The 12,022-nt window shown below is 41.7% G+C and overlaps 1 protein-coding gene across 1 annotated transcript; it reads left to right on the top strand.

The window, feature by feature from the left end:
• Positions 1–1,894: 1,894 nt before the first annotated feature.
• A4gnt (alpha-1,4-N-acetylglucosaminyltransferase) lies at positions 1,895–7,670 on the top strand. The gene is made up of 2 exons (XM_027933602.1): positions 1,895–2,302; positions 7,056–7,670. Exons 1-2 carry the CDS (start codon positions 1,895–1,897, stop codon positions 7,668–7,670), a joined length of 1,023 nt encoding a protein of 340 aa, XP_027789403.1.
• Positions 7,671–12,022: the final 4,352 nt, after the last annotated feature.

The following is a 12,022-nucleotide window of genomic DNA, read 5'->3' on the forward strand; positions in this document are numbered from 1 at the left end:
AATCCAAGAACTGTTTGGGGGGCTCGTTGGCACAGAGAAAACCAGAGCCATCAATTGGGACGGCTTTAACTTGCTTAATCTAGTACCTGTGATGTTTGAATTCACAGTCTGCTCAGGAGGGGACCTCACTGTTCATATCAGAGCATCCAAAGGAAATTGTGGATACCTGTACATAGCTAAGAGAAGGCTCTGGACTGAGAGCAGGTGATTCTCTGAGCAGAGGATAGCTCCAAAGAGCATATTCAGTGCTCATTTCAGGAATGATGAGGAGAAGACCACAGGAGAGTGAAAATACCTTGGGAGATGTGGAGATTGCCACATCAGTAGAGGGTGACAAAGCTGAGTTTGTGAGAGTCAGAAGAGGTTCTATCCGATAAGAGGGACAATGGCAAAAGTATCCTTTCTGTGGCACTGTAAATTATACTGGGGGATCTATTTTCATTAAAGACCCCCAGGCTTTATACCTACTGGGGTTTGTCCTTTGCTGTTTTGTGGTGATGGGCTTCCTTTTCTTTTAATCAAGCCTATGTTTGCAAAGAAGCAGTTTAGATCAACTTATAGGATTGCCTGGCAATGAAACTTTCCTTAGTCTCCATGAATTTGATTCAAGCTACTCTGATCAGGTGCAGGATCTGTTGGCTCCAGGTTTATGTTATTATATGGTAGTTTCTTCTACCTGAAATGAACCCCTTAAAGCTCTCCTAGATTCACAGTCAGACTGGATTAGTGTGTGTGGGTCAATTGAAAATCCTCTGAAGCCTCTATTGATCTCAGGTCTCTGTTTTGGGGGGCAATTTAGTAAAGGGGGAAGTCTCCAGGGAACTTCTGTGTTTAGTCTTAATCCTCTGCCAATGATTTACTTACCTGTGGGTAGTTGACTGAAAGATTGGGCGGTGATTTATCAGAAAGTACACCAGGAAAAAACTTGTCCTCATTTCTAAGACTTCAAATACTGGCTAACTGCAAGTTTCTGCCTAGAAGGTAAGCTCTGACTTACTGATTTTGCATTTTGTAGAAGAGTTATATAGTTTGTAAAAAATAGACTTCCCAAGAATTGAGATCTCCATTTTCCTGGAGTTGGAGCTAACATTTACAGAGGGGCAGATACTTGACAGTTCAGAGCCTGGCTTTGGTGCTGGACAGACTCAGGTGGGAGTTGTAACTTCATTACTTGCAAACTGTGTGATCACTCTTTATCTTAAACTTATTTAACTCTCTAACATTCCATTTTCTTCCTTGGATAATTTTCTTCTTAGTTCTATTAGTTTTTCTGTAAGTGATCTTGGATTTTTCTAGGTCTGCAATCATATTTTCTAAAACTGGTGATGTTTTTGCTTCTTTTAACATTCATAGTACAGATTCCTTTCTTTCACTTTATGCGTTGGTTGGAATTATCAGAATGAGGTTGAACAACAACAGACAGTCATAGTGGCTATATCTTTATCCCATTCCTGATATGAACAGATGTTTCAAATGTTTCATATGAAGTATGATATTCTAGATGTTATAGTAGACATTATTTATTTGCTGAAGAAAGTTTTTATGCTTCTTAAAAATCATGAATGGATGTCAAATGTTATCACAGTCTTGGCGTTTATTGAACTGAAATGATTATATGGCTTTTCTTCTTTATTCTCTTAAGAATAGTTTCTTTCTACCAACAAATTAATTATTCTCCTATGCATAATCATCCTTAAATCTAAGATAAACCAAATTTGGTTATGCCAAGGTTTTCTTTTTATTACTGCTCAACTCGATCGTATTTCTTTCGTATAGGTTTCTAAGTGATATTCTCAAGTGGTATTCTTGTGTGCTATCTCTATCCAGTTGGGAATGTGATGTTTAATGAATGGTGGGTGTTGTTAAAGGAGCAGGCTGGGAGAGAGCAGTGGACATGCTGAAGGAGCTCCAGTTCTCCCTATCCATCACCCTGCTGTTTGCCTGTGGCTTCCTCTACCAGTTCCTCCTGAGATCCTCCTGCTTCTTCTGCCTGACGCCCTTCAAGTTCCAGCAGGACCCCGAAGCCCTCCTGAGCCATGGACGTGGCATTGTATTTGTAGAGACCTCAGAGCGACTGGAGCCACCCCCACTGGTCTGCTGCGCCGTGGAGTCTGCTGCTAGGGTTTATCCAGAGCAGCCCGTGGCCTTCTTTATGAAAGGTCTCAACAGTTCCACTCAGCTGCCCTCAAACTCCAGCTACCCAGCCTTTTCCCTCCTCTCAGCCCTGGACAATGTTTTCCTCCTCCCTTTGGATATGAAAAAGCTGTTGGAAGACACACCCCTGTATTCATGGTATATTCGAGTAAGTGTTTGGGGGAAAACTTACAAAATTAGTGTTGGGAGGGACCAACAGAAAACTCACCCAAAATGACTCCAACTACTCACCAGACAGATGGGTCAAAGGAGTAAGGAATCAGGGCCAACGGAGTAAGGAATTCAGTCCGTACTCTTATTTTGTAATTAAAAAACAAAAAGTAATTAAAAATTGACATTAAAATAACACTATTTACTTGCCATGCAAAGTCCTTGACCAAATATCATCAAACTTCTACAAATGGCAGGACAGTAAATATTTTTTAGGCTTTGTGGGCCAAGCAAAAAATTGGAGGATATTATCTAGGTTCTTGAGTTAGTTTCCAGTGGGTGCTATTACAAATTATCACAAACTTGGTGACAACAGAATTTTTTTTTTTTTTTTTTTTTCAATTCTGGAGGCAGAAGTCCCAAATCAGCTTCACTGGGCTGATCTCAAGGCATTGGCAGGGCCACATTCCCTGCAGAGACTTTGGGAAGAATAATTCTTCATTTCTTTTTTTTTTCTTTTTTAATATTTATTTATTTAGAGGTGTAGATGGACACAACACAATACCTTTATTTGTATGTGGTGCTGAGGATCGAACCTGGGTCCTGCCCATGCTAGTCGAGCGCTCTACCGCTGAGCCACAATCCCAGCCCTAATTCTTCATTTCTTACCAGCATCTGGTGGCTGCCAGCATCATTGGACTGGAGACCATTACTCCAAGCTCTGTCTCCATCTTCAAATTCCCCTTTCCTCTCTGTGTGTAAAACCTCCCTTTATTCTTCTGTTAAAGCACATCGGTAATTTTTTAGACCTCCATCAGGATAATCCAGAATAATCTCCCCATCTCAAGGTCCTTAGCTTAATCACATCTGAAAAGCTTCTTTCCCCATATGAGGCAACATCTACAGTTTCCAGGAATTAGGATCAGATATTTTGGGGTGGCAATTATTCAGCTTACTAAAGTATCTATATAAAAGAGAGAAAAATCTTGCCTCACTCTTCCACATTTTCCTGGGCTCTGGGTGAGCTGTCATAGGTAGTGGGCATGCATGCATTTTATTGCAGTCAACTAGAAACACTCTTTGGATTAAATCATAGGCCTGAGGGGGAGGGGCCCGGGGGACCAGGCAGGTAGGGGATAGGGCTGGAGCAGCCCTTGGGATCAGTTCCATCTTTGGCCCCAGTGACTTCAAATTGGGACCCATCAGAAGAGTGTGGAAAAACGGACCTAGTTGCTATCTGCTAGATCCTGGCAGTTGGCAACAGCAGGGTTCCTGCCAAGTACGTGGCACTACCCTGGGCAGAAGCCAGGTATGCAGCAAGCCAGGGAGGCAGGCACTGGGAGTGAAGGGGACACCAGATTTTTTTCCCTGCAGCTGTTAGTGTAGGCCTGCCAGAGGGTGCTCCCCTACCTGGGCTAGACTAACACTATCTAAATTGTGTTTTGCTCCTTAGAAAAGGAAATCTCTGATCACATGGAGCACAGCTGGCATTGCTTTGAGCTCCAACTATGTGTTGGGTTTTAGGAGCAAGGTGGACTGTGAGATACAAAACTCTTAAATATCTGCTCCACTTGAGCCTGCAGGGTACTACAGCAGGCTGTGTATCTATAGCATTCATACTGTCTCACCCTTAGGGTGTCAGGCTGTGGTATGTTCTGCCCCAGTAAGATCACAGGATAACCGGGGGCTACCTGTTGAGAGGACTCAATTTTCTATCACTTGCTGGTGACCACTGGGTTTGCTACACTTATCTGGGCAATCTTAGTCTTTGAAGATGCCTAGGAATGACTACTGTGGGCATAGGATTGGGGGTGGGGGCAACAGTCATCTAAGCAGCCAGAACATCAAACCTCCTTCTGAAACCCCTGTTGAGGCTCTTGTGCTTAGGGTGCACTACTATAATGTTCACATCAAGGCAGTTTTCCTCCTCTTCTGGTTCCCTACAGTTTTTGATATCCTACGTCTCATTGTCTGTTCACTAACAATCACCAATTTACCAAAAATATCATACTTCCTTATTTTTATCAAAACCTGTTTCTTTTGGATGAGTAGATGTCTGAGGTCAGCTAGTCGTGGTTCAAATCTAACCTCTTCCTCTTTGCACAGATGGTTAAACTTCCTGATCCTTCTAATTTTTCATTTTTTAAAGAAGAATGATCTTAGAACCTATCTTTGAGGATTTGTCTATATTTGGACCAGGTATTGGTAAATGTCATCTATTATTATTTATGAGGTTTTCAGCAATTATAAACAAGGTGATGATTTTTTAGCAACTTGGGAAGATTTTTGCAAAGTTTAGTCGGCCTGCTTTCATTTGATTTTTCAGAATTTTAAAGAATGTTTATTTTTACCAAAAGTCAAGGTGGTTGTTTAACCTTTTTTTTTTAAAAAAACAAACAAACATGTATTTTAAAGTTATAGGTTGACACAACACTTTATTTATTTTTTAAATGTGGTACTGAGGATCGAACCAGTGCCTCACACATGGTAGACAAGCGCTCTACCTCTGAGCCACAATCTCAGCCCCAGTTGTTTAACCATTTAATCAACACATTTAAGTTCAGAAAAAAAGTGCTGAGACCCTGAGGCTGGGGTTGTGGCTCAGTGGTAGCGGTAGTGTGCTCGCCTAACATGTGTGAGGCACTGGGTTTGATCCTCAGCACCACATAAAAAAATAAATAAACAAAATAAAGGTATTGTGTCCATCTACAACTAAAAAAAAAAAAAAAAAAAAAGTGTTGAGACCCTGTCTCTAAGTAAAATATAAAAAGTGGCTGGGGATGTGGTTCAGTGGTTAAATGCTTCTCGATTCCATCTCTGGTACCAAAAAAAAAAAAAAAAAAAAAAAGTATATTTTGTTTTTGTATTCAAAATATTAGCATCCCATGTGGGAACACTGCTATTTATGCTGATTTGTTTTCATTCCTTTTAATTTCACTTTTAAATTCACTTTCAGTTTTGTTCACTTTCCGCATTTGCAGTTGTCTGTGGCTTCTCTCTCTCCCACTCCCCCTCCTGAGCAGCTTTATCTGCAATATGTGTCCAGAACCCAACCATTTCTCTTCCCCCCAACCAGGTTATCACCTAGGCCCACGCCACCATCACCTCTTGCCTGGATCATTTCAACAGCCTCCTCATTTGCTCTTTTATTTCTGCCCTGCTCATCTCTCACCCCTTTATCATGGTCTTTTCTATACAGCAGCCAAAGTGAGCCCTTGAAAATTAATTCAGATCCCATCCCTCCTTTCTTCCAAGCCATCTGAATAACTTCAAAGTCTTGACCCCACCCTACATCAATTGCTCTCTGTTTCTACACTTTCTATTCCCATCACCTGCCCTGCTCTCTTCTCTGCCTCTGCCACACGGCCAGGGTGCACCTGCCCCAGGGCCCTTGCTGTTCCCTCTGCCCAGAATCCTCTTCTCCCAGATATGGTGATGGTTCATCACCCACTTCATTCACATTTCTGAGGGAACCTGATATCATGTTGAGCTCCACTCTTTCATAACCCCCTCACCCAGCTTTTTTCTCTTCATAGTTCTTATCAACACCCAACAGAGTATTTATTTATTGTCCATTCCCTCCCAGTAGGGATGTTTGCCTGTCTGTTCACTGCTGTATCCTTAGCAGTTCTAACAGAGGTTGGCACATAATAAATAGACCCTCAATGAATATTATCAAAGCAATGAACAAGCAAATGAATACACACATTTAAAGATTCTTTTACCAATTTCTCATCCAGCATACATATTGACCTTCCCTCTAGTTTCCTAGTTTATTTTCTTCTCCATTAATTTTTAGCATTCTTTTTAACTTTTTTTATTTGTTCTCTTTAGTTATACATGCCAGTAGAATGCATTTTTTTAAAAAAAAATATATTTTTTAGTTGTAGATGGACGCAATATCTTTATTTTATTTATTTATTTATTTTATATGGTGCTGAGGATGGAACCTAATGCCTCACTCTTGCCAGGCAAGTGCTCTACTACTGAGCTATAACCCCAGCCCCAGTAGAAAGTATTTTTCTTTTATATTTATTTTTTTAGTTGGACACAATATCTTTATTTATTTAATTTTTTGTGGTGCTGAGGATCGAACTCAGGGCCTCGCATGTGCTAGGCAAGCGCTCTACCGCTGAGCCACATCCCCAGCGTCATATAAAAAGCATTTTGACTTATACATACATGGAGTATAACTTCCCATTCTTGTGATTGTAGATATTGTGGAGTTATACTGGTGGTGTATTCATATGTGAATACAGGAAAATTATGTCAGGTTCATTCTATTGTCTTTTCCTATTTCTGTCCCCCTCCCTTCCCTTCTTTCTTCTTCGTCTAACCAATGAGCATTCTGAGGGCTTTTTGATTCTTCCTTCACTGCTTCATATATGTGGTTAAAATGTACACCCACACTGAAGAATGACTCAGATATTTCATTGTGAAATCCCTGTTGGATTTCTTCTTTCTCTTTCCACTGCTGTGGTTTATTTTTTCCAGAAAATCTTTAAAAGTTACTAAAAATCTTTTCATTGATAGTAATTGCTGCAAATTTTTACTTAAAGGAAAATTTTCACTTAAAGGAAAATTCGGGGAGGTAAGTTTGGGAAGTTTGGAAAATTTGGCTTGTGGCCAAATCCAGTTTTGGGAAGCTGGTTTATTGTACCCCTCTCCCTGCTCCTCTGGGCTTGGCTTTCCTACTGTGACTCCCCTCCCTCTTCTCACTGCTTGGGGCTGATTTGCACCTGCTCCCACAGATCAATGCCAGTACACAGGCATATTGGCTCCACGTCAGCTCAGATGCATCCCGCCTGGCTATCATCTGGAAATACGGTGGTGTCTACATGGATACTGACGTCATCTCCATCAGGCCTATTCCCGAGGAGAACTTTCTGGCTGCTCAGTCCTCTCGGTACTCTAGTAATGGGGTGTTTGGGTTCCTGCCCCACCACCCCTTCTTGTGGGGATGCATGGAAAACTTCGTTGAACACTATAATTCAAGAATTTGGGGCAACCAAGGTCCTGTTTTGATGACGAGGATGTTGAGATTATGGTGCAAACTTGGAGACTTCCAAGGGCTGAGTGACCTCAGGTGTCTGAACTTGTCCTTCCTACACCCCCAGAGATTTTACCCAATCTCTTTTCGCGAGTGGAGGCGTTACTATGAAGTCTGGGACAGAGACCTGAGTTTCAATGACTCTTATGCCCTGCATTTGTGGAACTACATGAACAAGGAGGGGAGGACCGTGGTTCGAGGAAGCAACACACTGGTGGAAAATCTCTTTCGTGAGTACTGTCCCAGGACCTACAGGGACCTGATCCAAGGCCCAGAAGGGTTAGTGACCAGGAAGCTGGGGCCAGGTAACAAATAGAGTCAAACAACAAGTTACTGTGGGCATGTGACACTGGAAACTACCGGACTGCCATACTTTTGCTTGATTTCTACTCTCTCCTGGGGCGGGGGGGGGGGTCTTACCTGCATCTCAGGATTAGCTTCCTCTGTTCTCTAATAAAATAATCCCAAAGAACAGTGGCTATAAGACATACAAATTAATTTTTCTTTTGTGAAAAGGAAGTCTGGAGTTGGACAATCCAGTACAGGTAGGGTGATGGTGATTGTCAGGGACCCAGGTTTACATCTTTCTGCTTGTCATCCTTAGGGACTATAGACCATGGCCCATATGCCTGCTGGGCTTCCATCCCATCATGTCTGCATTTCAGGCAATAGGATAAAGGAAAAGAGGTACACCTCTTATTTTATAAAGACTTTCTGCAAATACCATTGAGTGCCATAACCACTTCCCCTTGCATCTCCCTGGCAAGAATGTAGCTGCAAGAGAGGCTGGGTGCTGGGGTAGGCAGCTAATAGTTTTGCTGAATGTTCTAGTTAATACTTTAAAATTAATTCTAGGACCTGTTAGAACCTTGACTAGGGGAAAGAGAGACTTGATTTCTGGTCCTGATTTTGACATTGGTATATTAGTCCATTTTCTGTTGCTATAACTAAATACCTGAAACTGGATCACTTATAGAGAGATGAGACTTGCTTAGCTCACAGTTTTGGAAACTGAAGTCTAAGATCTGGTTGCCCTTGCTGCTTAGTCTCTGGTGAGGCCCTTAAGGAGAATGGCACCACAGTGGCAGCAATAGCACACTCAGAGGTAATCATGTAGTAATACAGGAAGCCAGAGAGACACAGGGGCTAGGCTTCCTCTTTTTAGAACAATTCACCCTTTCAGGAACTAACCAGGGTCCCATGAGAACTGTATTAATCTCTGCCAGAGTAGCACCCCTAGTTTAGCCAGCTTTTCATTACTGTGACCAAAATACCCAACCAGAACAACTTAGAGAAGGGAAATTTTATTTTGGCTTATGGTTTCCAAGGTCTTAGTCCATAGTTGGCTGAGTCTATTGCTCTGGGCTGAAAGTGAGGCAGAATATCATGGTGGAAGGGCATGGCCGAAGGAAGCTGTTCCATTCTTGGCAGCAAGGACGCTAAGAGGGGGAAGGGGAAAGAGACAGTAGGGAAGACACACCCGTCCATGGCACCCCTCCAGAGGCTCATCTCCTCCAGCCATGACCCACCTACCTACAGTACCACCCAGTCCCTCCATTTAAACTAGAGTGGACGGATTAGGTTACAGCCCTCAAACTCCGATCATTTCACCTGTGCATTAACACAGGTGCTTTGGGAGGACACTTCATAAAACATAATAAGCCCAATAACCTAACCACCTTCCACTAGGGCCCACTTTCTAGCTTCCGCCACCTCTCTGCATCACCACAGTGGGGACCAAACTTTCCACCACATGAAACTTTGGGGGACACACTCAAAAACATCCAAACCACAACATTCATGAATGAATTTGGTCAAGAAGTATTTATTGATGATTCCTTTCTGTGCGCCAAACACTAGTTTAGAGGCAGAAGGTAGCAGACCTAGAATCAAGCAGAGGGTTCCCAGAACTCACATCCTAATCACTGGCCACTTGTCCTTGGCATAGTCTCCTTCCTTCCTGCATCTGCCATCCTCTACACTACCCCTTCCCAATGTACGCATTTATGCTACCAGTTGGCTCATAAAAGCAAATTGCAAACTCAAACTATTTAAAACTTCTGCCCCTTCTTAGGTTCACATAAACATTTACCTCCTTCATTTCAAAACATCACGTTGTGGGGCTGGGGTTGTGGCTCAGCAGTAAAGTGCTCAACTAGCATGTGCAAGGCGCTGGGTTCGATGCTCAGCACCACATAGTAAATAAATAAATAATAAAGGTATTGTTCCAATTACAACTAAAAAAATATTTTAAAAAACCCATAATTTTGTGCAGCATAAATACATGTAACTTTTATTTTTTAATTAAAAAATAAAAATGAGTTTATTTCCTCTTTTCAGGAGGTACGAAAATTAATATTTCTTGGGTAAAGTCTCTGGCCAAGATCTTCTAGAATCTTCCTTTTGGTTGTTTGCATTATAGCACAAAATTGACTCCCCCCCCCCCCCAATATAGTTACAATGTTTTATGAAACTAGATCCATCTGTTTCCTTTCATTCTAGTATTTTCCCCTCTGAGAATCACTGTGTGATAGTCTTATTGAAAAATATTCACTAGTCATGTCTCCTGCCCCAGGTTTATTTATTCCCATCGTCTTGCCCTTTACTCTGACATTTCAGTCAAGCTTGGAGGACACCCCCATGGCTGACCTTGAGGTTGTGTCCCTGGAACTTTAGCTGGTTTTCAGCTTTCCACAGGGAAGGGTTCCTGGTGTTTGCCCTCTCAGCAGGGGAGCAGAGTCACACATATTGACTTTCATATCCACCTCTGAAAAGGGCATGATAAATAGTTCTTCAACTAACATGCCCAACTACCAGGGTTTTGAGGAGCTTGATTAGAAATATTTTCAATATTTAAAAAATGTATGAAGTATCTTGCAATGAGACCAAATAAGTCAACCTGAGTGTCAAGTTTCTTCATGCTGGTCTGTGATTGTATGAATGTACTGTGACAATAATGATAAATTGAAGTTTATAGTGACTTTTGCTTGGCAGTAAAATAAGTTTTTAATAAAATGTGGGAAACAAATTAATAATATATTGTATAATAAATGCAGTTTTATAGTAGAAAAAATAATGATTCAAAACGTGGTAATGACAGTGGTAGGGAGAATTAAACAATGTAATTTTCATGTTCCTTTTGGTGAGGTTCAGTGTTTCACAAGTTTCAGACAATCTACATTTTATTACTCCATGAATTACATAATATCATTTGTCCACTTTCCTATTGGGTTTTCTCTTTTGTGTTGATTTGTAACATAATAATACTTTATTAAGTATCGGTACTTTATTACTATGTTGCAATGTCTTCAGACTGTGCTTTGTTTATAACCTCATTTATTAGATTTTTACCATATATGTAATTCAACTTGTAATTTTTTTGTTCATGTCTTTTGGGTTTCATGCCAGCTTCCATATTATTCTACTATCCATTTATCTTTTCAAATAAAGGAAAGTTCAGCTTCCTCCCTGGGGAATTGACAAAGTCCTGGGTCATCAGTTGTAACTTCTAAGCTGAATTACAAGGTTAATATGCTCTCCCTGGTGATTTGGGGGTACAGATTCTTGGGAGTCTGTGAATAGAATTGGGGGATGGAGGTCTGTGAATTTACATATTTATTTTTACTGTTGGCCATAAACATTACAAGTATTTTCATATCACATTAAGGTTGTTGCAGACATCTTGAAATATTTACTCTCCCATTCCTTTTAGATCAGATGCTAGATCTTGCCATTTAATGCATTCATAAATAAACAAGAATATTATTATATCATAAAGTCGTTTTCTAATGTTTTCACAGCTATATTTTCAACAAACTGGCTCCATCAACTGACAAATGGGAATCCTGCCCAAAAAAGGAAAGTTATCTCCTAGCAGAAAGGAGGGTGAGGACTAGTTCATTCTAGATCCTGTCCCCCACCCCCTCATTGCCAGCCAATGAGTGGCTAGATTACAGCCAGCAGCCATTAGCCTCCAGCCAATGAGTGGCCAGATTACTTTTTCCTGAGAAAGTTCCCTTCTGCATGTACACAGACTTCTTCAAAATAATCTTTTGAGGAATAGGCTCCCTTGTGGCTCTAAGGAAAATTGCCCCCTGGGCTCTAATCAGCTCTAGACACATCCTTAGTTGCCTCATACTTTTCAAGAGAAACTAGCAAATCAGACCCGCCCTCAGATTGTGTGCCTGCCTGTCTATACATCAGCACCGTGAAAACTCAACAATGCACCTTTGACCTACAATCACAGTGATGGCTGGTGTCTCGGCCCTGGGAGACCTCAGTTTCCCTAGATTTTTCCTCCTGAAGCCTGAGATCTGAGCTGGCTTCTGAGGTGTGATGTTAGCAGTTGGTGGAAGAGAACACACTGCTCTCCTGGGCTGTCAAGACGTGGCCCACTATTTCCTGACATATCTCCAGGTGTAGGAAGGGGAACGCTCAGGACAGGCTGAACTGGATCGGAGGGCCAGATCTGGCACGGGACTGAGGACGACAAGATGGAAACTGCAGATATGAAATACCCACCCTCCTGCCCTCTCGCTCCACAGTCATAGCCCACCTCCGCAGAGTGGCAGGAATGTCTCCTGGTCTAGCCATCTAGGGCCAGTTTCTGGCCTATTCCTAGATTATGGACTATATAGAGTCCCTACTAGTGCCACCAAAATTTTTGAG

Source organism: Marmota flaviventris, chromosome 8, assembly GCF_047511675.1.
Source record: "Marmota flaviventris isolate mMarFla1 chromosome 8, mMarFla1.hap1, whole genome shotgun sequence".
NCBI lineage: Eukaryota > Metazoa > Chordata > Mammalia > Rodentia > Sciuridae > Marmota > Marmota flaviventris.